At 39.6% G+C, this 27,372-nt stretch overlaps 1 protein-coding gene across 1 annotated transcript in view; it reads right to left on the bottom strand.

Annotated features, from left to right (window-relative positions):
- Positions 1-24,068, bottom strand: part of nectin3b (nectin cell adhesion molecule 3b) — a 144,972-nt gene extending 120,904 nt beyond the window's left edge. The window contains exon 1 of the mRNA XM_060935906.1: positions 23,944-24,068. Coding sequence (XP_060791889.1) covers positions 23,944-24,037 — 94 coding nt within the window. The 5' untranslated portion in view covers positions 24,038-24,068. The remainder of the gene's footprint in view (positions 1-23,943) is intronic.
- Between the last annotated feature and the right edge of the window lie 3,304 nt (positions 24,069-27,372).

The following is a 27,372-nucleotide window of genomic DNA, read 5'->3' as shown; positions in this document are numbered from 1 at the left end:
CAGCGCATCATCTCAATGTTTACACAGCACCGGACCAGACACGATCTGGATTGAATACGTGGACCCTGGCGGATTCCCGTTTCCCGGCGTTTTAATGTAAACGGACAGTGCATCCGCGAAGAAAACGAGACAGATACGGTCTAATGTAAACTTGGCCTAAGAGTTGGCAGTGGGAGGGGTATTCACTCATTGAATGGACTGGAAATTTACACCCTTCTCATTGAATACCCCTCCCACTGCCAACTCAATCCCAAAATAGGACAAATTTTTGATGGCCAGTTAATTTGTCCAAAATCAATGGAGCAGATTTAAGTTTTCGTGCTTGACACATTCCTAAGACTGAACAGAATCACCTCAAGTGATCAAAATGGTGTGCTACAATGAATAAGGTAATGTTTCACACAAACCGTTCTAAAACCGCTTTTTACAACATTTATTGGTGTACAATCATGACATACTACATAGATATTGTAGCTGAACACAAAAGGGTCATACGATTTCGAAAATACCACTTCAATTTGTTGAAGTTGACAGAGCATGCCAGAAAATATCCTCAGACCCCAGAGAGTTAACCTAACTGCATGATGGAACTGTGGGTGAAACCGGAGCACCTGGAAGAAACCCACACAGATGTGGGGAGAACATGCAAACCCCACAAAGGCAGGCCCCCGTCAGCTGCTGAGCTCGAACCCAAAACCTTCTTGCTATGAGGAAACAGTGCCAACCACTACACCATGCCACCCTAATCAGGTGGTCATAGGACCTACTCAATGGTGGTCACATTCCATCTAATACTAACGTTCTGTTAAATATAGTCACGCTTCCACAGTCTGAAGCTACCTCAGGTCATTAGCTCATCTATTCAAAATGTCTGAGCAATAATGTATGCAACTTCCCACATTTCTGTATCAAAACATACATTTCACAAATTTTTATTATAAATATAATCTCCGCGTTATGAACTTTGATTGGATTATTGTCAGACCCCGCAGAACTTGATCAGGCAACTGAATGCTTAGAGTCAATATTTCAATATACTTTAAATAAATGGAGCTCCACTTAAAAGAAAAAATTAGCACTCTAGTATACAGTTGTGGTCAGAAGTTTACATACAGTGACTGGTTATCTTGGATATGAAGGTTATGGCAATATTGGGCTTTCAATTATCTCTGAACTGTTCATTTTCTGTGGCAAAATGTAGTACAACTTTCTTTAATAAAAAAAAAACATGAATTTGGTGCAGAAGTTAATTTAGTTTGGGTTTTCTGAAATCAACACAGGGTCGAAATTATACATACAGGATTTTAAGAAAAAAAAATATTACATACACTCAGATTATTAATTCAGAGGTGCTGAGACTTTCAAAATGTCTCATCTTGCCAAGGCCTCTTAACTTCCTGTTAATGATTACGATTAAGGTGGTATGGTGGTGTAGTGGTTAGCACTGTACAATATTTGTCTTTCAAATGTAGTGAAGTCATAAGTTTCCCAAAAAAACCTCAAGTACAGATACTCAAAACATGTAAGTAAATGTACTTCGTTACGGTCCACCTCTGAAATCATCTCTCACACACATCACAGAAGCCTCATTAAAAAGCAACAATGGAAAAAAATTTCAGGCATCATCCCACAGACAGTCTGAGTATTCAAGTCTCAACTCAATTGTCTGAAACCCTACACAATGCAGAGTCAGTGACTGCTCTGAGAACTGGGACAGTACACACCAAACCAAAAAAACGAATGACCAAGTCCAACAGAACAGGACACTTTGGTGACCAACAACTAGGCGATTCAACAGGATAGGGAGGGAATTCAGACAATGCTGTTGTACAAAATCTCTGTCGTGATTCAGACTCCATGGCAACAAAAACCAAGAAACAGACCTCAATTTCTAATTCTGAATATTAGAATTATGACTGGGTCTTGCCCTTACATTCATTACATAATGCAGTGACAATCCTCATCTCCCACTCTCACTGCTGAGCCTTTCATCATGACCAAGCAGAGAGATAGACCAGGTACAAGAGACAAATTTCCAGCATCTTGTGGACTATAAAACATTTAGCACTCTAGCTTCTGCAAAGCAGACCAGTTTTTGGCATTAGTCTTACAGTAGACCTGGTACTTCAGCAGTTACAATATTTGCTTCAGGTCCCCCCCAGTAAACTAGCTATATAAGCAACTTCAGCCAATTTCTTAAATAAATGGCATGCTACATCAGCAGTTACAGCATTGTTTATTCTAGTTTTTTTTTTTTTTTAAATATATAAAAACAGAAGGTGTGCCACTCTAGCAGTTACAGTAGTTTGTGAATTTGATACAGTTATTAGTTTGGCCCTAGCAGAGCAGTGACCAACAACCTCATGGTCACATCAGTACAAATTAGATCAATAGTAACTTCATTTGACCCAAAAATAAATAAATAAAAATAAACCCTTTCTTGGTAAGAGTAAACAATAATGCACTGAAATATGGCAACATTGAAGGACAAATCACAAAACTAGACAACAGAAGTTTGAAAATTAGAAATAAAAAAAAAATAAAAAAGGTTTTGTACCCATATTGTTTTGCCTGAACACAGGATTTAGGGGGTTTGTCTTAGCCTACAGAATAACATACTGTCCCAGAAACAAAATCACAATGACACCACCAGTATCCATGTACTTCTGCCACCAGTTAGATGAGGGAGGTGGTCAGGAACAAGACACAAGATGTCAAGGACATCCAAAAGCACTGCAATGACAGAAGGCCTGCCTCCCACCCACAGAAAGACAGCTGCTCAGATCTGAACTTTTCAGTGTGATTCAGCACCTTTCTTCCAAGATTGAGTTGAGTCCACTTCCGTTTACTTGCATTGCCGTTCGGCTTGAGTGTAGACGTGCGTTCAGGAATTTCCAAAGAAAAACCATGCCTTATTGTTCTGCAGTGAACTGTAACAATGGGACCAGTTCAGGAAGTTTTTACCTTTTTCCGAGAGAGAAGTGGTGGAGAGAGTGGGTTGGCTTTTTCCGGAAGAGGAGAAGAGGCAGAGTGAGAGGGTTGGCTTTTTCCGAAAGAGGAGAAGAGGCAGAGAGAGTGGATTGTGCGCATGAAACAAAATCAAGCAGTCAAAAAAAAAAAAAAAAACGGACCAGCAACGCTCAAGCAAAAAAGGAGAAGATTGGAGGTGGACATTTTTACTTTTGCTTGCAATTGACAAGTCAAGAATCCTGAGGGATCCTGTACAATCACTGTGGAAATGAGAGAGGGATATTTCCTCGCTTAGAGTAGGCTATAAATAGTATAATGCCGCAGATGGCAGGCTAATGTGGCCTACCAGTGCACCGTCAAGTAATCGTTACCTATATCCACTAGGGAGGGCGGTTTAATTATTCTTCAAAAGGGCTCTTATTTAGTATTACGACGAAAGTAGGAATTTATCATAACTACCAGGATAAATCGTTTGGGCGCGAGTCTTGTCGAGGCCCAGGGTCACAGAGATAAGAGTCGGCCAAGTCACTGTCCGATTCCAAGGCCGAACGGTCAAACCAGCAAGTCACATTCACCGATTGCTTCGCAACGGCCATAGGCTCATACATGTATGGTTTCACCTCTCAATATTCAATTTGGAGAGTTCCTACTTCAAAATTGCTATCGCTTTCAGACATTTTAGGCAACCTCTCACGACCAAAGTCCGTACATGTGTGCTCGGTTCGCAAGTAAAACACAGAACTGCTCCCAGTCTGTTTGCCTTAAATGACGTCACGACGACGGTCCCCGGCAGTGAAAGTGCGCATAAGTGAGATGTAAACAAACCTTCGGAAATTGGGCAAAACAGTATATTTTAACCGTTTTATTCAATTTTAGGGTGCAAATTAGACACTAGGAAGATTGAATTCGCTTTTTGGGTCGTGCTTCTAGACAATAAAGTTGATATTCTATGTTTCACCTCCGACCATTGCTTAGGACCTTTAAGCCACGGAAACGGGCAGTACACAGAAAAACTTGCTGCCTTCTGTTACAAAGCCTTTTGTAGAACATATAAACAATTGTTTTGTGCTCAGATCCTTGTTTTTGTGGATGGAAATTTGACCCAGAAAACAGTTCTCTGTGGTAGTGGACATTGTTGAAATGAATATTGTCTGGAATCAAACCGCGTCCCCCCCCCAAAAAAAAAAATAAAAATAAATAAATAAAAAACACCCATGGCAAACCTCAGAGACTAGACAACACTGAGGGCTATTGTATCCTGGTGTTTGTTTAAAGCTTTGAAAATTGTTTGCTGTATTCTTGTGCATGCAGAGGGGGAGGGGAGGGTTGCTGGGGGCTCAGTGTAGTTTGAGTCAAGCATTTTTGGCATTACAGTTTTTATATATTCCTCACAGCAGTGGGTAGCCTGGGGAGCAGTTGGGGGGGTTAGGTGCCTTGCTCAAGGGCACTTCAGCCATTCCTGCTGCTCCAGAGAATCAAACTGGCAACCTTTTGATCCCAAAGCTGCTTCTCCAACCTTTGGGCTATGGCTTCCCCAGAAATTAGCACTATGGGAGAGTAATCAGACAAAAATTGCCTTTATCTTTGATTTGCATTGATGGAACAAAGTAAACTCATTTATAAAAATGAGGCAGTGCTGGAATATTGATGGAGAAAGATAAAAGTGGCTACAAAGTGAAAGCTGTCTCTCTCTCTCTCTCTCACACACACACACACACACACACACACACACACACACACACACACACACACGGCAGAAATAACTGGCTGCTACCCAGATGGTTTTAATTACAGCCCGTCTATGGTACAGTGACTTACTAAATTCAAAACTCCACAACTAAGAATCCACAAGCAGGGATCAACTTTAAATAAGGACACCATTTTTAGCTCAGGCTGGTCTTCATTTAACCCTTCAGTACACAGGAACTGAAACGTTCACCGAGTCATGGTTGATAAAGGCAAGCTAAAAACTCTGCTATCCTCCAACTTTCCTGCCAAGTTCTTAGGAACCTATTTGAAAGGCTGTATATAAAAATGGGCCATTCATTATTCATACAAGCCCTCATCACCAATTGGAAAAATCTGACTGAGCAGCTCTGGAACAAAACATCCACAAAACATTCCTGATCCAACTCCATTCCCAGCCCCTCCAAAAATGCACAGTCTGGCTTAGGCCCTGTCCACACAGCAACGGATTCAGGTGAATCTGATAAAATTTATCGTTTCGGCCTGGCGTCCACACGGCACCGGTGTTTTGGGTGCCCCAAAACGATATTCTGAGAACGGTTTCCAGAGTGGAAAAATCTGGCAACGGTGCCGTTGCGAAGTCATCTGGATGAGTAGAACGGATTTGTTTACGATGACGTCAAAACCACATGACTAGAACAAGCAGCACTCACTCATTCACGCCGGGTAGAAGAAGGGGTTTATGTGCATGCGTCCTACTTCTATTGTTCTGGTGTCTCCGATGGGACCGTCTTACAGCGCACGTAGAGGTGTGGCATGTGTATTGCATCGTTTTCAGTAAGCATTGCGTTGCCATATGTACCTGATATTTTACTGATCCGTTGCCCATGTGGACGTGATTTTTTTTTTTTTACCCGCTTAAAAAAAAAAAATTAAAATTAAAAAAATTTTAAAAAACTCATTGCCGTGTGGATGTAGCCTTAGGCCCTGTCCACACGGCAACGGATTCAGGTGAATCTGATACAATTGTTTATCGTTTAGGCCTGGCATCCACACGACACCGGCGTTTTGGGTGCCCCAAAACGCAATCTTTTGAGAACGGGTTCCAGAGTGGAAAGATCTGGCAACGTTGCCGTTGCGAAGTCGTCTGGATGAGTAGAACAGATTTGTTTACGATGACGTCACTACCACATGACTGTCAGTGCTTCACGCCAGGTAGAAGTGTAATGAACTCGATGCGAGTTGTCAACAAATCCTATAACTTGGTTCATGAAACGCGCTTACAAAATATTTTCACTGTGAATATTTATTGTGTAATGGTGCAAAGAGAAAGAGAGAGAGAGGAAAAAATGGCCCTTAGGGCAGAGTCAATCCCGCCAGCAAAAATAGGGGGGGAAAAAAAAAAAAAAAAAAAGAGCGATCTCACCTCTTCAGATGTTGGTTTAAGTCCTACAATACATTCCTCAAAAAGGGAGTAGAACAACAAATTAATCCATCAACGTGTAGCATTCAATTTATTCCGGACCATTAAAGACGCCGCCTTCCGCGTAGAATCATACGTCATCCTCGCCGCCATATTGGATAGGTCAAAGCGGAGAATAAAGATGCCTCATTCATGTGCTGCGTTTAACTGTACCAACAGGTTTACCGTCCAAACGAGATCACATGGGATTACCTTTCACAGGTGAGACTGGAAAAATACTTTTCATTGTATTTGGTCATTATAACGTAAATTTTACGAACAGATTTTCCTGACTTTGTGGCTAGTATGAAGTCTCACGCATAATAGTTTATGCGCATGCGTCCTTACTTCTATTGTTCTGGTGTCTCCGAAGGGACCGTCTTACAGCACCCCTAGAGGTGTGGCATGTGTATTGCATCGTTTTCAGCAAGCGTTGCGTTGCCATATGGACCTGATATTTTACTGATCGTTGCCCATTTGGACGCGATTTTTTTTAAAATAACATCTCGTTGCCATTGTCGTGTGGATGTAGCCTTAGTCACAGTGAAGTAACATTTCCTTTTCTCATCCCTATAGCCCATCTGATTGCTGCTCATTAGTTTGTGCAAGGCTGCCAAGTATTGGTTTGTACTAAGAAAGATCTAATGCCCATTACATGAGTGTCTGCCTTTCCAAAGTCAGGCTATACACTGCAGTAATGACATCACGAACATACTGGAAACCCATGAAAGTGCTCTTAATGGGCACAGCAACAACAGGCTGAGCTGCAGAGATCCAAGCACAGGAGGAGCAAGAAAAGTGCTGAAGGATTGAGTTGCAAAAGCTTCTGATGTCTCAACCCAGTGTAACCTTTTAGTGCTTTTATGCACTGAGAAAAGAGATGACAATTGAACTGAACCAAAAAGACTGATGCAAGGAAATCGGGGGGGGGAGGGGGGGGAGCCCAAACATAAACTTACAAATGGCTAAATGAAGCACATGTAGTCTGAGGTGACAAAGGTTACAGACGTTCTATAAAATGTTCTGTAAGCATTTGGTTTAAGAGGAACTTCTGACATGCATTTCCCAAATGTCAGGATGTCATATGACTTCTATAAAGAGAGTGAAGGTCCATCATATGGAAAGGGTTCAGGATTAATAATAAAATGAAGTCAGAAGGAACAAAAATGAAGACTTGTAAATACTTTTATTCAACTGGGAGACACTTGTCAGCAGGGCTCTACGCTAACTTTTTTTTTTCAGGAGCACACGTGCTCCTAAGTTAAAAATTTTAGAAATGGGGGCACAAGTAGGTTTTCAGGTTTATTGCAGCGCAAACCTTAGACACACCAACACAAAACGCAAAATTCAATTGAGAATGAATGAACGAACGAACGAACAAACAAACAGTAGCGAAACAGAGAGCAGAGCTAACATCAAGGACAGCTCCCACCCTGGCTTGGAGTTCTTTGACTTGCTGCCCTCAGGCAAGCGTTACAGGTGCATCAAAGCAAGGACCAATAGACTCAAAAACAGTTTTTTCCCCACAGGCCATAACCACCTTGAACAATTAGCCTTTTTCACATTACGTCACTTGCAGGGGAACTCGTATCCGTTTTCAGCCTTTTGAATGGAAGAAGAGGTATACGGCGGCAACATATGTCAACAAAACTGTCATTCACAGATAAGATTGATAATAATATTGCGCATTGTTGTTTATCATTACGTATTGTTAGCGACCATTCCAGTCACCTATCTGCCTTGTTTTGGAAAGGAAGTTTACTGACTTTCTATGGTTGCTACTTGTTAGCCAGCAGATTAGCATGCCGCCTCTTCTTCCATTCAAAAGGCTGAAAACGGATGTGAGGTTCTTCTGCAAGTGACGTAATGTGAAAAAGGCTAATTACATGCACTGACTGATGCCCCTTCTGGCAGGTGCAACAATGCACCAACAAGGACCTAAAAGGACAATATTCTCACACTTACCTGATACAGTGCAATACTTATTACAGTGCAACCTCACAGAGCAACTTTTTAGTTTTTATAGCTTTTGTATATTTTATATTTCTACACTTTTATATCCATACCCAATACAATACCAAATACAGTGCAATATCCTGAGTTTTGTAGCTGAACTGAGTTTCTATAACTAATGTGCAATTAACATCTGCAACTCAACATGCCCAGTTGTGTATATATATTCTTTGTTTTTTTTGCTGTGTTGTGACATGCACCATTCGTCGTTCGCATGCCGAAAAATTCGCTCGTATATGCGAGTGAAATGTGCGCACTGTAGAGCCCTGCTCGTCAGTCACCTGTTAGGAGGCAGAATCCAAATCCAAGCACAGGGCTGAAGAGACAAAGGGCCTTTATGGCAGTTTTTTGGATTTGAACTTAAACCCCTGGTCACTAGCATAGCACATATCGATTATAAATACTGACATGCAGGTCATTAAGGGCAGAGTTTAAAGTAAATTATAAGCAATGGCATGCCTCACTGACCTTTCTAGAGGTACCAATAATTCTGACACATGGTTGTCACATTTCTGATAGCAATAAATTTCTAAGAAAATCCTTTAATTGAAGTAGATCTATTTTTTTGACTGGTTAATTAGCTTAATCTCAATTTTTTTCTTCATAAGCCATCTTGACGCTCCGGTTTCCCCCACAGTCCAAAGACATGCAGGTTAGGTTAACTGGTGACTCTAAATTGACCGTAGGTGTGAATGTGAGTGTGAATGGTTGTCTGTGTCTATGTGTCAGCCCTGTGATGACCTGGCGACTTGTCCAGGGTGTACCCCGCCTTTCGCCCGTAGTCAGCTGGGATAGGCTCCAGCTTGCCTGTGACCCTGTAGAACAGGATAAAGCGGCAAGAGATAATGAGACGAGATGAATGAGAGGAGAAGCCATCTTGACCAAGGGCACCATTAATTCTGGAGATATACATCTTACACAAGAGTGTTTTAGAGGAAATACACAACTCGTATTTTTCATACGAACTACAACCATGGCATTTTTCAATTGTTCGATAAATTTGCATAATTTATCAAAAACAACTGAAAAATGGGTTTCATATAGAGAACCAATTGAAAATAATTTTTTTTTTTTTTTTAAGAACTTGGAGGGCCCTGCGATCCAGAATCACAGTCACTCATTTTCACCAGGTGTGCCTTTCCCACCGGTAACATGGAAATGACCAAGAAAGATGCGATTTCATTGGTTAACTTCATGCAGTCGACCAATCACAAACGTCCCTTCACTGGATGATTCAGGGCAAAAAATAAATAAAATAAATTGTGAGTCTCACGGCAAAAAGTCATGAGTTGACAGGGCAGTTTTCAGCGAGCGTCAGAGCAAAAAAGGTTGTCGGCAAATTTTAAGCACGCCGGCATGAAATTAAAGCACATCAGCCTCAACACGCAAAAGCACTCTGGGGAGAACACTAGATACAATTTTAGCAAACACGAAACTAGGCTGGTAATTGAATGGCCATATTATGAAATCAGTTATGAGGCCTTAAAAATAAAAACAAAGAAAACAAGAAATGTTACTTGTTTATGGCAATCTGACGTTAGTGATGCACAGTTTCAGGCCAATATCAGCTCAATACTTGACTCACCTGGATTAGTACATCCTGAGACTATGTAGTCATTTGCAGGCCATGATGGCTACACAAGAGAGACTTAAGTTACTCTATAAAACAAGGAGGGTACATACTTTAGATCTAAAGAGGAGGAGATTGTGTGCAGTGAAACAAGCCAGCAGGAAGACGCTGAGGTTTGTGGTTTCATTGCTTTCCTGCCCTGCTGGCTCTTTCCCCTGTTGCAATCATTCATGCCAGAGCAACTAATGACTAGGCTTGTGTGGATATACCTGTAGGAAACATCAACAGCATCCAACCCCATCAGATCTAGGGTCACCCTGACATGCATTCTGGGACTGACCTTTGAGCCCAGTGATTTCACACATTTCAAGACAGGCATGTGTGTAGTATAAAATCCTCAAACGCGCAATGTGAAAAACACAGATTAATGCACTTTAAAAAAAGGCAAAATTCCTATAATACTGCTTATCCGGTATCTATAATCAAACAAAAATGATACGTTTGACACCAAGCATTTACAACACAAATAAGGAAACTTGGTTGAAGCTTAACACAGTTTCATGTAACCACATTAACACCATCTCGTCACACCATCCCACTGCAGAATAATTTTCCTATAATTGCATGCCCCCGAATGTTTACACTTTTTTTTTTTTTTTTTTAAGATTTTGGCCTCACCTTTGACAAGAGGCCTGTTGGGGTTTATCTATTTTTACATTAACAATTTTATGTTGTCTCCTAAAAGCAGAGGACATTTGGGCAAGGATCACTAAACCATAAAATAGACCTACAAACCACAATACCTGCACAATCAGTGCCACAGCACACTTTAAAGAGGAAAAACCAGCATGGCTTGTAAACATCCCCAACCAGTGGACAAATGTTTACTTAAACAGCTTGGTGGCCACACACAGAGGTGTCACTGTTCCCATGTAGGAGCCCAAAAAACCAGGGCAGACAATAGTGGAATTCAGTGGTAAATACCAGGTGGTAAACCTGAACAAATGGTTCCCTCTGCCCAGCCTGACAAAGTTCTGATCTGTTTACACAAACGGAGCAACTGGAAACAAGACAAAAACTAATGCTTTACTTTCCCTGGCACGAAAGAGTAACTGTTTGGTGACCGGTGGAAAAGCAATGCATGCTTCTGTATAAAAAGTCACATCATTCTAGGCAAGTAAACCTTTGGGGGTCATTTTTAAAATAAAATGTATGACTTGGGAATCCCTTCTCAAACACTTAAGACACTGATGTCTCATTTAAGACAGTCACTACGTTTACATGCACATAGAGAGAATCGAATTTCTGCCGTTGCTCGACTGAAATCGAAGTTCAAAATGCCATGTATACATCTTAATTCGGCTAAAATTGAACCGAACTTGATTTCTCGGAATCGAGCTACACGACCTAGTTTATGCGATTTCTGCCGAGCTACTTTGTGCATGTATACCCTATCGAGCTAGTTGTCGAGCTACTTCCGGAAGTGACGAGTGACGAGACCACAAGCGGGAAACACAACAGCCTCGGTCGGCATGACAACAGTAGTAGCGAGCAGCAGAAGAGGTCAGGAGGAACAAACGAAGAAGAGAAAATAGCGATGTAGAGCTCTCTGAAGTGTGGGTGGAGCACAGAGGACAGCAGGACAAAGCTTCTGGTACTAATAGGCTTTTTATTGTCAGACTTTTCAGTTTAACAGCCTACTTTTATTCTTGAGAGGCGCGTGCACACACACGCGCTGTGTTCTAGTCCCGGGATGAGCTGTCCCCTCTGCTCTCCCTCTGCCTCCTTAAATAGGGCGCGGTTACTGGGAAGACACACAAACACAGGTTAATTACCGTCAGGTGTACCGTCGTTCTGCCACTCACCTTCCCTGGCTCCGCCCTCCTGTCACAGACCGGCGCTTGACCACGCCCCCACTGCCACAGGCAAGCAGAAACGTGCACTTCTGGAGCAATGAGGAGAGAGTTCATGCTCATTCAGCTTAAGGAGTTGAATATATTAAAATTCATGGACGGGAGAAAAACGCGCAATGGAGAACACGGAACTGATAACTTTGTTTACACTCTTGAATAGCTCTTCTTCATGAAGACAACCGGAAGTGTACCAACACGATGGGGCGTGTAGCGCCACCTGTGGCTCGGGTGCACAATGCACCTCACACAATAGCCCGATTTCATTGTGTGCATGTAGGATTGGATTTCTCTGGCACCCTGCTGGGACCTTCAGCTCGATTTGGATGTGCATGTAAACGTAGTCAGTGTGTGTGTCGTCCCCCCCCCCCCCCAGTTTACTGGCTTGGGGGGGGGGGGGGGGGGGCGGATGAGGATGGTCACCTGCAGGACCCCTCCCTGTGGCTCCTATTACAGAGCATTTGGACCTGAACAAACAGTTAAAGGAGTCAAAGTCTTCACATTTATTTTAGAACAATTAGAACTGACAATAGAACAGAACAATTATTTTACAACAGAACACTGACATTTTTAACAAGTATGAAGAGATTAAAATGACGAACCATTTATAGTTAATTGATTTACAAATTAGAAAGTTGGATAGCTTATTTTTTTTCTGTAATGCATTTCTCATCTCTCCACCGCCCATCTCTACTTAGATTTATTTGTTGAGTGAAGTACAGTAGAAACCTGACCATGCTCATTTGACATAACGAGTATTTAAAAAAATAAATAAATAAAATTGGGGGGGGGGGGGGGGGGGAGTTTCTATGGCAAGCTAACTTATGTTTACAAGGTGATATAACATGATCTCACTATGAATATTCGTAACAATGTGAGCCAGCTTAATACAAGCTCACCAACAGACGTTCTGCTTCTTTTGCTGCTTGGTAGGGTTCCAACATTGAATACTATTATTTAAATCGAATCATTTGAATTATTTTTGAGTGCACGAGGGGAAAGCGAAACACACGGGGAACCGGTAGCTTGAGCAGGGGACGTTTCTACATGGTCCTAGTGCCTGCACTTCCTTTTTTTCCTGACCTTAAAGTGTGTGTGTGTGTGGGGGGGGGGGGGGGGGGGGGACCTCCCTCAATATACAGGAGTGTGGACTTGCAGGCAAACTATAGTACACAAAAAAAAATAAAATACCCCCCCACACACACCTTTTCAATTAAATGACTTTCAGACTCCTTTTACAAATTAATGACTTTCACCAGCTGCAGTCCTTCATTTAGACTGACATTTTGTAGCAAGGCTACAACGAAATCCGTCAAAAGCTGACTGCGTAACCTGCAGTTACATTTAACTTTTTCCAATACAAATTCGACACTGAAATCCATTCCACATCAACATTTGTCTTAATTCCATAGTTGTGAGAAATAATTGTATGGGAGTCATTGATTTTTGTGGCTACTGCCTCATAGAAGCTGTAGCCACCATGTCATTATGTTGTAAGAATGAGCATAACAATCACACACTGCATGAGCATTACAAATCACCAGAACGGTGAATCGTGATCTCGCGATATGAACAGTTGATCTCATGTTATCAGAATGTGTTGAAGGACTTATTTTGAAACGCTGACTGACTACCTCACCCCAAATCAGCTTTTTTCTCCCAGTTAATCAGCATGCGTGCTGATTAACTCCAACTCACGATGGCTCAGCTGGAGCTTATTTGTTATTCATCAGTAGTTCTGCGCATGCTCAGAGCAATAAACACACCTGACTGATAAAGTACTGCAGGTGAGAAAATGATTATCCTTTTCACAGTTATACCAGTCTAACAGAATAAACATTCACACAGAAGGGGGTTTTATCTAAGTATAATGTTCTGTTTTCTGTGCTGTTCTGCAGTTATTTACTGCAGGGAGGATTAATAGGGCTTATAAAATAGCAGGATCAGGACCTTTCAGGAAGCTGGACACTAAGAGGGTGTTCAAAGATCACAAGATCTATATTTCACAAAACGTGCAGCTCTTTAATGTTACGATGAACAAATCAGTGTATTGGCCAACTTTTTTTTGAGCACTTGCCAAGCTTAGCGAGTGCCTCTCAGGAAAAACTCAAACATGTTGAATACTCGCCACACGCATCAGGCCCATACATCAGTTAATTGGGGTGGTGTCATTTTGACAACTGTTCATAAAGTATTCTTAAGTGCCATATAATTTAACTCCTTTATGTATTAACTAAATGAGTATTAGAACAAATGAACAACTATGCTAAAAAAAAATAAATAAAAAAAAAAACCCCGAATGTCTGATCATCCGAGACAACTAAAGTATGCACAAGGACAAGTAGAACTTTAATCGTCCGATGGGACGGCAAATGTTAATGCTGGCAACTAAGCAACAGAGGCAACCGCTCCATGATGCGGGCCTGAACCGTCAGTAGCACATTTCAATTACCCTGCAAAGTGAAATCACGCATTGTGACATCTGAGTCCTCCTCAAAACAAAGTTCACTTGTGTCTATCAAAAATGTTTTCCTGGACTGGTTCCCGTATAAAATTAATCCTACCAAGTGTCACACATTAACTGTATGCTCACTCTGCACTAAGAGCAGGGAACCAGTCTAAAGTAGCTCATCTCGTTTCACAAGAAACTCGTTAAAAATGTTTTATTCAACGCAAAAGTACAAAAAAAAAAAAAAAACTAATTTCCTTGGTTTTGGTCATAATTTGTCAAAGTATGCGTGTTCAAGCGTACTGGAAAAGCTTGGCTCAGAGGGGTCCACGTAATGACGTAATTATACCAATTGGCTAAGGGCAACGAGGGTCAAGGACATCGTTTGCCAGCAACACAGTTGAAGCAGGCAGATATAAAACTTCCAAGTTTGACATCATGATTGGAGTTAAGTATAGGTAATCGTATGGGGCCGAGTAAAAGGATTAATTTAATGAGTGATTTCAAAGTTTTGAAAATTGTCTGAGTCACAAAGTGACGAGGGCAATTTCAAAACTTCGAAAATCACTCGTGAAATTGATCCTTAATTTTACGAGGAACCATACGATTACTTGTTTATAATATATAGAGCCAAATTCATACTTCAGAAGCCATTCAAGTTCACAACATTCAACATTCACATTTTCTGAACCAATCAGGGTGCAAGACTATCTTGCACGTTTGAATCAGTTTCTAAAGCGTCTTTCATCAGGACCAAAAAAAAAAAAAAAAAAAAACTGCAATAGCACCTTGTCTAACTTGCAGCATTCATATGCCACTAGAGAGCCGTTTACTTCTCTTTCTGCAGCCCATTTCTTAAACACGGAAAGCCAAAAATTCGTACTTTTTTTGGTATTTTCATTTTCGCTTGCAGCTTTCAATTGGTTTATCATTTCTTCGTCAAATATAGCGAAATGCAGCATTGCTGAGTCAGCCATTTTGTTGACAAATTTGCTCATTTTTGTAACTGTAACCAAGCAACGAACTAGCCAAAAGCATTTCAGAAATACGGCCCCGTGTTAAGGAAAAAAGCCCTCCTTGATTGGTCAATCAGAATTGAGTAATTTGGCCCTATATATTAGAATAAATGACATCACTGAAATAAATACACACGTCTCAGAAACTGGTCTCTCATTTGGGTCATTATGGTTTAAAAAAAAAAAAAAAAGTTTCCTAATTTTACCTTTTTTTTTTGCATTTACCTAACACTCAATGTTTCTTTTGTCATGTTTAAGAATAAAGATAGCATCTTGCTTTATCTGGCCTCCACTATGGAAAGTTTATTACAATTCAAATGCTTTTGTAAAATTAATTTACATATAAAATAACTACATCATGAAGAATTAAAGCCCCTCCTTACAGATGAGTGAAAATATTGAACAAGTTTCCTTTTTGATTGCTTGGGTTAAAAATGCCAAATTATGATGACTGAATTGATTATTCACTTAAATAGGAATATGAGATACATTTTGGGTATGGCCAACTAGGACACAAATCAAGAACACACCGGAAAGATGAGAATAACGGCGCTGGTAAAAGAACAGCGACTGTACCAGCTGAAGGTCACGCGGGTCTCTGCTGCGGTGCGCGAGCAACGGGACATTACTACCGCACCGGACGGAGCGCGAGGCGGGGGCGGGGCAAAATGACTGGCCGTAGATTCTATCAAAAGTTTGATCTAAATTGACCATGGTTGCAAAATATTGGCCAAAAATACACAAACACTACGAAATATGAAAGTATGATGAAAAAAACACATTTTATTGCCTTATACTGCAAGACTAAAACAAAACTGTCAAAACTCACCTTTTCAGTGATAACTTCCAAACAGATCACCCGTGTAACAGAAAGACCGCAAATGGAAGCACGATCAACTTTAACTGTTGGAGTTGAAAATTCCATTCTACACATGCAAATTGTTAATGTGTGTCCTTCCCTGCACACAACACACTACGGTTTAAAAAAAAAAAAAAAAAACCCACCCACTGACCACAACTCATTTTATAGTTCAGAAATTCATACAAGACCAGCTACCATTGTAACATTCTGTAAGAAACATTCTATACCTAACTTTCAGCTTTCGTTTTAAAAAATAAAATTGCAGATTTATAACTAAATTTTTTATATGGCGTAGTGATTTTAAAGTTACTACTTTTGGTGAGGTAGTGACCTTGACCCTGAGGCTTTCCATTTAGATCAAAACACACAATCGTATTGGTTTTGGGTATGCGGAAAATGGGGTTACAACGGTGATGAAATATTTTGCATGATGTTTTATTACAGTTATGATTATTCTCTGAGCGCACCAATCCTTAGGTGTATAAAGTTACAACTTAAAATACAATTAGTGATAACTGTAGACTTTTCAGTGGACTACAACCTTTTTAAGGGAATGCGATGTAGTCAACCATTTATCATGTCCCAGATCAAACCGCCATTTTTCCACAAATTTGCAGAATTTTTGCCAAATTCTGAATAGAGTATTCACAAAGATTTAGTTTTACTGTATTATTTCTTTCATTTTATTTCAAATTAAAACCAACATCATTATTCAAAACTGTATAGTTTATTGACCGAGTACATTTAGTGGGGTACCCCCAGAGTACCCAGTTTCTGAGACAGACCCGTATATTTCGTAATATGTAAATATTTAGAAAAAAAATAATTAAAAAAAAACCACCATTGTGGCACAGGAGCCTGTGATTGGTGGACAGCCAACAAAGGGTGTCTCCCGTTGGTTGTAAATCGTGACATAAAAATCAAACACATACAGGACCCACTGATTGGCGGTTCACACACTGAAGCCAAGCAGAGATGTCTGGTGTCTGTTGCCCAAAGAAAACTACAGCTAAAAAGCTCTACTGCCAGATTACTTGAATAATCTTAAATCAGAAAAAAGTGAAGGATAGAGATACGCGGAAATTAGAGTTTATTAGCGGTTCTGATCTGTACAAAATTCTTCGAAATTACTGGAGTGATTGTGCAGATTTGTGGTCTAGTGTTAATATTAGCTGCATGTTGGAATATACCGTCTTTTTCCCAAAAAAATCCCGACACGAAGGAGCAGTTCCCCCCACACACACACACACTAAAAGCAAGAAAACCTTTTTGTAAAGACTTTCCCCAACATCAGCTTTTGGGAACAGAATGTTGCAAAAGCTAAAGCATTTACTCTCAAGGGACTTGACCTGAACTGTGGGCTGGATGGTATTCCTGCCCCCCATGTCTCATCAACCCCAAGGACATCTAGTTACAGAGCTATTTGCACCATCATTTATACAGTGATGCTTATTATTGTTAAAACAATATCTGAAGTATCATTTGTAAAATATCTTGCTCTAGACTTTCAAACAATATTGTAAGATTTTATTTTATCCAATAGTGGATGGTACAATAATTACAAACACTAACAGAATCAGCACATTCCAGCTGTAATCATACAGTAACTATAAATCACTTTTGTAATAATTTAAATAAACTTATTGTTCAGTTCCTTCTTCACTTATTCTCGATTCAAAAGACACAAGTGAGTCACAGGTTGATAACTAACAGCCCGTAACAATTTTATCCAAAATAGTTTTAACTGACTTAGTCAATTTCCATTTCACATGCGCGTAGCTCTTGTAAAATTCAGTGTATGTGTAGAACTCTTGAACTGTAGGTTCATTGCTCTATACTAGTTCCATGGTGACAACACGGTGCACAGGACTGGGTTCCTTTGATAACAGAAAAAGCTCCAGCATTATTATTCTCATTCAAAACTCTCTACAGCTTAATATACCCTAAATTATTAATTCCTCTGCTACTAGAACTTCTTTCTGAATGTGTCTGCATATATTGGTGTTATGGTTTTGTGGATTTATCATAATTATGCTTCACCCATTTAACAAAAAAAATAAATTTAAAAAAAAAAAAAAAAAAACACCCACACCCTAACTACATTCAGTCCTCTCCAAAATAAAATAAAGCTCTGGGCAAGTGGAATTGTTTTTCGGGCAAGTATGTTTTGGGTGCTGCTTACCCACTGGGCACTGGGAGATTTTTTTTTTTCAAGGACTAAGTAGCTCCAGGAGATCCCTGGTGGATTTTTTTTTTTTGGACATTTTTGTAGATAAACCATTCCTGTGCTATATACAAATTTTTTTCTGAACCCCCACTTTGTATGGCCCTGACAAACATACACATAGTTGGAGATACCTGTTATAGTTCACATGCATATAAAAAGCATTTTCTGTATATATAAAATGAAAAAGATTTTACATGTTTATTGTATGAAAACTGTCATTTTTACTTTCTTTTATAAAGTTGACAGAATACAAGATAACCTTTTGGAAATAACCTTTTGTTCATTGATTACACAGTTATGTTCATACAGCAATTTTTGTTTTACAGAGTTGACAATGTTTATAGGGAATATACAGGGTGTTTCTCAAAAAAAAAAAAACCCTGACATTTCACAATCTAATAACTTTGCCAATTCTCGTTCAGTTGACCTCAAATTTTAACAGCATGTGAAAACAGGTCAATTTGGTTTTTCCCCCCCTCTTTTTAGGTATAGAAATGCCACTCATTGGAAGAGAAAAGGAGTTGTGTGTTAGAGTATGCTCGAACACCGTCAAACAAGACTGTGCAGCATGCATTTATGAGAGAATTCTCTAGAAATGCACCAACTGCAATGCAGACTTTGACATGGCATAAAAAGTTCAGAGTTAGTGAGTGAGTGTCTCTCTCAGGCGGCACACATATTGAAGATTTGTGAAATCATTCATGGAATCCACATACCTTTGAATTTCTCATTCAAATTGAGGAATAATCTTATCTTGCTCAACATTAAGCCATTCAGTTTCATTTACCTAGACTATGTATTTTCTGGGATATTTACATCTCATTTTTTGAAATATCCTGTACTTTTTTTTGGGGAAAAAAAAAAAAACCCACACACCATGCTAAGCTCATGCTTAAATCATGATTTATACACCCAATAACCTATATGTACCTCCCACTATCAGGGAGCAGTAGGAGATGGATGCGTCTATCGTCACTGTTCTGACAATTATTGTTGATATTTCAATTTTGAAAATAAATTCTCTTTTTTATTTCAATATTTTATTTGGTTCTAGTGATGAGGTATTTAATATTAAATTTGTCAGATTAATAATGTAAGAAACAGTTTTGTTGCTATTGTCATCTAGAGTGTCTGTCAGAATATGATGGTAGACGTTAGTTTGTCTGTCAGATTTTGATGATAGAAACCGATGTGTTTCTATTGTCATTTAGCATGTCTGTCATGTCAGGCTTTTATTAATTAGTTACCAGGACTACTGTCCTAAAATTTACTGTGAATGTCCAAGACCCCAAATGCTACTAGAAAAACTTAATAGAATGATCAAAATAATCAATTCAGCAATTTAAGGAGATGGGACTTAACTGGCCTCTGTTATGGTAGAATCTGCCTTAAATAATTAAGTGGCTCAGGGAACAAAACATTGAAGTTTTGGGTCCATGGCCAGGAACCTCCCTAGATCTTAATCCCATCAAGAACCTGTGGTCAAGCCTCAAAAAGCAGGTGGACCCACCCCCCAAAAAAAACCTCCAAGCACCGATTATGATGCAAGAATGGGTTGCCATCAATCAGGATTTGGCCCAGAAGCTGATATCCAGCATGCCAGGGTGACTTGCGGGAGTCTTGGAAAAGGGTCAACACTGTAAATATTGACTCTGTATAAACTATCAATAAAAGCCTCTGAAACTTATGAAATGCTTATAATTGTACTTCAGTATACCATAGAAACATCTGACAAAAAAAATAAAAAAATACGGGCCATTTTCAAAAAAATTGTACCTATTACGGTAAAGAAGTCTTCACTTATTTTTCAGTTTCTCATCAGAACAGAGGGGTTTAATTGAAAAATGATTCACATAACTGCATAGACAAAAACCTCAATTTTTAATAAAAATCTCAACTGAAGTTTCTTATTTAATAAGAAAAATAGATGTTATTTCTTTACCGTTACCAATGCAAAAACTAATTATTCATAAATATATCTTACATTCTTGAACTTACTCAGGAGTAAATTTTATTTCACAAAAATAACTAATTAGGTGTTTAAACAAAAGTATTGAGTACATTATCTGATTTGTTTTTTTTTTATAAATTCAAAAAAATATTGTTGTGTTACTTTAGTTTCTTTACCGTTACCCAAAAACATTTTTGAAAATAATTAGTTCCTAGTGCTTGCTAAAGAGGGAGCTGTTCGACATCTTGAAGTGCCAGGATGTTGGGACTCCATTTTGAATTTTTTTTGAGGCAGTGGAGGCTGAAAGGTGAGCAAAACATTTCATTAATTACTCCTGTCACACAAATATACTTTCTTTACCGTGATGCACATATCTTATAGACATCAGTGATCAAATAGAAACTATTTGTAGTTGTTGATTAAGTTTGAGTGATGAAATATGAGCAATTATTTGAAAGCATAACTGTCATGCTGTGTTGTAAGAGAATGAGACACCTCTTTACCATTACCATATACTTTCTTTACCGTTACCATTCCTAGTAACGGTAAAGAAACTTTGGTAACGGTAAAGAGAAAATCATGCATAAATGTCTGTTTTTCTCTAGATTTCCGGGCCAAATAGGCAAATAGAATTGAATTTAAAATATTTTAAGTCATTGTGTACCAGATGAAATATAATAAAAGCTTTTTTGGTATGGTAACGGTAAAGAAAGCCACAATTTCAGAAAATTTAATTTTTTTATAAAAATAATAGGAATCTGGCTTTGCTGATTAGTAGGACTTGATTTTAAATCAAATAGGCAATCTTTTTGTACATTTATAGAAAGAGTGACAATTTTTTCTTCATTTCTTTACCATAATTGGTACAATTTTTTGAAAATGGCCCATACACACTGAAGCAAACTTTGTGAAAATCAACGTGCGTCAGAGTCTCAACTTTATATTTTAGATAAAGTTGAGCACACAACTGTATAGCTATATTTTATTGAGTTTTAAACTTGGCTGATACACAGTTTTGGTTTCAGTGGATGATAGAGATCAAGTGCTTTCTGGACTGTCTTTACACTGAAGACTCTCTTGCCACAGGATATGGATATTTTATATAAAAACAGTCTTTACAGTCATGTAAATTCACCTGAGATACAGCTGACCTGGGGTTATTTTTACTAGAGCAGTGGCCACAATTATTGACAGTCCATAATTAAACACCTTTTCAGATTTACCAATAAAAACTATTTTACAAAAGGTGAGTTTCAATTACAACAGTTGTTGGTTAATCAACCAACCACAAGACCCCCGCCCTTTGATCTTATCGTCTGATGACAACTCGTTACCAGAGATGGATTTTTTTTTTTAGCACGATCAGTAAGTTGAGGGAAACCCAGACATCTCAGGTAAGCATGGTGGAAAAATCAGGGACACGTTTTTACTTCTCAAATTCACCGATATTTCATGATCTTGTTGAAACCTACTTTGTTTCTTACCCTTTCATTTGACAGGTCACCATTTTTATATCTAAATTCACACGAAAAGTCACGTGAGGTGTCAATAATAGTGGTCACTTCCACCAGTGTTCATTATCAACACCCTGTGGAATTAAGTGACATTTACAACTGTTATGTATCGATCTTCGTGTAACATCGTTGAAGTAGATGTAGTACTTTTAAAAAAAAAAAAAGCTGCAATTTATATTTCTGATTCATAAGAGTGGAATGCTTAGAGTATTTGGAATCCTATTGCAATAAATAGAATTAGACCAGAATTAAATTCCTAGCATATAAAAAAAAAAAAGTTACATGCTTGAAATATTCAGATTTTTCTATTCAGAAAATTTTTGCAGTTTCTTGTAAACATCTACCACATTTTACAATATTAGACATTTTATATTTTGGTCTGAGGAATGACATGCGACCTCTGACCTGGATTTTCATATGGTTACAATGTCAATTGCCTGTTGACATTTATTGGTAAATGACAAAACTAGAAGTGAATACAAATGATTAACAAAGTATGATCTACAACAATACTTAGAAAGTGGGTAGAAAGTAGAACAAAGATTTGACACAGGTTAAACATTAGAATTACTTCATTTACATAAGCATCGATATTTATATAAAAAGAGAGTACAAAATAAGTACGTAAAACAAGTTTTAAATAAAAACTGTTTTAACTTAATACCATTTAAAAATTAAACCTGGATGTCCATAACTGTAGACAAAGGTGTCAATAATTGTGGAACAGTGTCACATGAGCTGATAAGCAAGTAATCGGGAAATCAACTCCCCCAGTGGAAGTTTGAGTAATTATTCATGCACAATTTACGTACTGAAAGCCCTTTCGACTTCTGCAATAGCCAATCTTGTGTCGATAATTGTAGCTGCCCCTCTAGTCATTTTATAGAAAGAGCATACACACACAAAAAAAGTGTGTATTTTATATACACTACCGTTCAAAAGTTTGGGGTCACCCAGACAATTTTGTGTTTTCCATGAAAAAAGTCACACTTACCACCATAAGTTGTAAAATGAATAGAAAATATAGTCAAGACATTTTTCTGGCCATTTTGAGCATTTAATCGACCCCACAAAAGTGATGCTCCAGAAACTCAATCTGCTCAAAGGAAGGTCAGTTTTATAGCTTCTCTAAAGAGCTAAACTGTTTTCAGATGTGCTAACATGATTGTACAAGGGTTTTCTAATCATCCATTAGCCTTCTGAGGCAATGAGCAAACACATTGTACCATTAGAACACTGGAGTGATAGTTGCTGGAAATGGGCCTCTATACACCTATGGAGATATTGCACCAAAAACCAGACATTTAGTAGAATTTAGCTAGAATAGTCATTTACCACATTAGCAATGTATAGAGTGTATTTCTGATTTAGTTTAAAGTGATTTTCATTGAAAAGAACAGTGCATTTCTTTCAAAAATAAGGAAATTTCAAAGTGACCCCAAACTTTTGAACGGTACACAGATCTGACCGAAATGAACAGCACTAAAAAGCCCAGAGTATCTCTGGTAAACATTTCATTGGCCCACCTCCCCAATTAAAATTTATCTAGTCCAAATAGGACTTAAGTTTGTTCTTCGACTGGAACAAACTCGTAATGAAATGATAACCTGGACAATCGTCTGAGAGAAAAGTATATTTTAGTAAAAAAAAAAAAAAAAACTCGAACTGAGCACGTACAGTATGAATGGCGAAAACGAGTGCAGAGGAGAACTATTAATGCCTCGATTACGTTCCAAAAACCTGACGTAGTTTAAAAGCGCCATCTAAAACCGCTCCTGAACAGCACGTCTGATGGGTGGCTTTACTATTCTGACACAGTGTTAGTTCGGTAGCTGGTATGCGGTTTAGGGTTCAGATTCCACTCCGGTTCCTGTCGCTCCAGCACGTCACCATGGCAGCGGGAGATCACACAATCAACACGCAAGATTCCGCTGCATGACACACACGATGCTCGCGCCGCGACTTAACGGAAGGAAAAAACTTGGAAAGAAGCCAAGAAACATAGGCAGAATTAGCTGTTCGGCTTGTGCAAACTAAGTTATGGCTGGAGTATAACCGCATTATCAACTTTTTTTCGATGTCCACATGGTTGAACATCATCCGCGTGTGCCAAATGTGGGACATTAGCGACTCCTCCATCCAACAAAAACAGATTGGAGTCATTAGAGAACGGAAAAAAAAAAACCTCTGCATGTTAGTTTATTCCCCAGGAATCTATTTAAAAACAACTGAGGGAGTTGTGGGTAGGGTATATTTTACCAAACAGACATTCTACTGTAACGTAGTCATCGTATCTTAAAAACACATACGTACCGCATGCGATGCCGAGAAGAATCAGAAGTGTAAAATGCGTGCCCGGTTGATTCGGGTTATTCCTGAGATAACGGGCAGTCATTCCAAACGCCATATCACCACCCGCTTCTCTCTCTTTCTTCCTCTCTGCCTTCAAGTCTGAAAGCGCCTCAGCAACAACTCCATAGGGGGAGAGAGGCAGAGCCTGGACTGTACCACTGTGCCGGATGAAAACAGGGGTGCACGACTTTGCAAGTTAGAATTATAGCGCCTACTTCTGGAAACTAACTATAAACACTTATCACTCGCGTTTCTGAAAATCTACCTTCCAAAAGGGCCATAATCTGAAACACCTGTTCTGGATAATCATCCGGATACGGAAATCCTGGTGCGGATTTGAGGGAGGGGGCAATTTTGTGCCAAAATGTTCATACAATACTTTTGAAATATCAAACAAAAACGACAAATCAAAATACAAAAAAAAGTCAATTTTTTTTTAGACTGGCAAACAAATTATTCGTGTAATCGTGTAAAATATCAGTCTATTACTCTTCAGAAACCTTTTATTTTTGTTCTACGTCTTTCTTAGTTTTGTTTGACGTAATTTATTTTGGTTGCGATTCCAGCTTTCTCGTTTGCGCTCCCTGACTTTTTGCTTGCAGTTTTGGCACAAACTTCACGTGTGGGTGGGCTGTCCAGGAATGCATTCCCATTGGCTAACTTGTGTTTGACTGACAGCTACGCTCAGCGATTTCCCCGAAGGCTGTTGCGGCCATTTCCTACTCGGATTTTGGCGGACTGTTTGACGACTGATCGATCCATTGACGGTAAACAAGGATCGAGTGGACTTCAGTGGCAACTATGATATTGAATTAATTCAACAAAGTGTAAGTACAGGACAAATGTGTTGTATGTGTTGCAGTAGTACACATTATGCAGGCGTGTTTAACGTTAGCAAGACAGTTATTATATTGGGTAGTGGAGCTAAGTCTAACATTTGACTTGCCACGAAACACCTGCATAATGTGTACTACTGCAACACATACAACATATTTGTCCCGTACTTAGTAATAATTTATTGATATAAGCTGTTTTGTGGTCAGAGGACTGTACTGTAGTGTGTCATGTGGTAATGCATTATATGACAATGCAACTTTCACAAATATTGCCATATATCAGTTGTAATTATATTCTACACATATACTGTACCTGCAACTCTTGACAGTAGAAGAAACCAAGCCAAGAAGCCTTTGTCACATGTACAAGCACAGACTTAAAGGTAGATTTTTCAAGTGTAGGTCATAAAAAGAATTTTCCCTGATACCCAATGATTTTTGTTTAGTGGACCAAAAACTACTGAATTCGAATCTCATCTCATCTCATCTCATCTCATCTCATTATCTCTAGCCGCTTTATCCTGTTCTACAGGGTCACAGGCAAGCTGGAACCTATCCCAGCTGACTACAGGTGAAAGGCGGGGTACACCCTGGACAAGTCGCCAGGTCATCATAGGGCTGACACATAGACACAGACAACCATTCACACTCACATTCACACCTACGGTCAAGTTAGAGTCACCAGTTAACCTAACCTGCATGTCTTTGGACTGTGGGGGAAACCGGAGCACCCGGAGGAAACCCATGCGGACACGGGGAGAACATGCAAACTCCACACGGAAAGGCCCTTGCCGGCCCCGGGGCTCGAACCCGGACCTTCTTGCTGTGAGGTGACAGCGCTAACCACTACACCACCGTGCCGCCTGAATTCGAATCACAGACTTCCAATTTTATCAGTTTTTTTTTTAAATAGAGCAATTTATGAATGTAGGGCCATGTGGCCTGAAATTCTCTGCTATGTTTTCCTGCTTCAACATGACCCAATCCAAGATAGTACCATGCATCACGTGGTGGGCATTCCCCATTCGTGCAAGGCATTGTGGGATACAAATTTGAAACAGGAGAGAAAAATGGAGGACGTGAGTGTGCAAATGAATTGTAGAAGACTGACTACAGTAATGGAAAGTGAGAAGAAAAGACGTTATGTTGCAAAGGAAAGGAAGGAAACGCAGGACGAAACTAATAAATATCGGCGGTTAGCGAGCACCTCTGTGTAATCAGCTGTTCATTTAGTGACAGAATGATGTAACTGTCAGTGCATGGTCAAGGTAAACCTGTAGATGGCAGTAATGCAACACTGTGTATGCCAGCTGCCATAAAACCCAAAAGAAGAAGAAGGTAAATCTGCACATGCGCACACCGGACTTCCTCTGTCTGCTTGACTGCACAAAGTGAGCGATTTCATGCACATTATTTACGAGTCAATCCCCTCAAATTAAATAACTTCCCAACGACATGATGGCCTGTTTTTTTTTAAATAGATATTACAGAAATAAACATATATCACAATGACCAAATTTCAGAGGGAACTAAATTTCACCGATTTTATGAAATCAAAAGGCAGTCTCGCTTTAAGTACACAGTGAAATTTAACTCCTGCATTTAACCCATCTGAAGCAGTGAACACACACATGCACACACAAGTGAGCAATGAGCATACACATATACCCAGATCAGTGGGCAGCTGTGCACCCAGGGAGCAGTTGTGAGTTAGGTGCCTTGCTCAAGGGCACTTCAGCCCGACCTCAGGGCATGGCTGCCCATGTTAACCTAGCTGCATGTTTTTGAACTCCGGGAGAAACCGGAGCACCTGGAGAAAACCCACGCAGAACATGCAAATTTTATACAGAAAGGCCCCCATCAGTCACTGGGCTTGAACCCAGAGCCATCTTGCTGTGAGGCGACAGTGCTAACCACTACACCACCAAGCCGCCCCATCATTTTCAGTCACTAATAAAATGGTTTTGAGAGTTTCTTTAAGAGATTTCATTTACAACATGTCTCTGACAGTTCAAAATACATCTCCAGGCACTTAAAAACTGCAGAGCTTCTGAGGGCCTCTGGCAACCCCCGGACCCCTGGCCTTACTGGGTTGATGCCCTCCCCCTCCCCCTTCTCATTTTCCTGGATCCGCCCCTAGAAAGCTGATATATGGTCATTTGTGTACCAGGGCTTTACATTAGCACCCGCCCACCCGCCAAATGCGGGTAAAATTCGGCTTTGGCGGGTAATGACTTTAGTCCCACTAGCCACTTTGGTGGGTGGTTTATTCTGTGGTATGACAATATATTTTAATTGTAGTTTTCTCTGAAGGCATCTGATATAATAAACGCATTGCAATGTCATATTACGTGCCTACAACTCCCATGAGCACCTACATAAACATTCTGACACAACGTTAGAATTGTTTAGCACGTTCGTTAACGGCTAAGATAAAATCAATGATATGGTAACCTGCGGTTAATGAACAAAGCAACAAAGTTGCTGACGACTGACAAGCGCACTATGTGGCGGCATATTGCTGGAGTTTCAAACCCTGCTGCTCAGGAAAAAA

This window comes from Neoarius graeffei, chromosome 12 (assembly GCF_027579695.1).
Source record: "Neoarius graeffei isolate fNeoGra1 chromosome 12, fNeoGra1.pri, whole genome shotgun sequence".
Taxonomy (NCBI): domain Eukaryota; kingdom Metazoa; phylum Chordata; class Actinopteri; order Siluriformes; family Ariidae; genus Neoarius; species Neoarius graeffei.
This window is presented reverse-complemented; position numbering and strand designations above follow the sequence as displayed.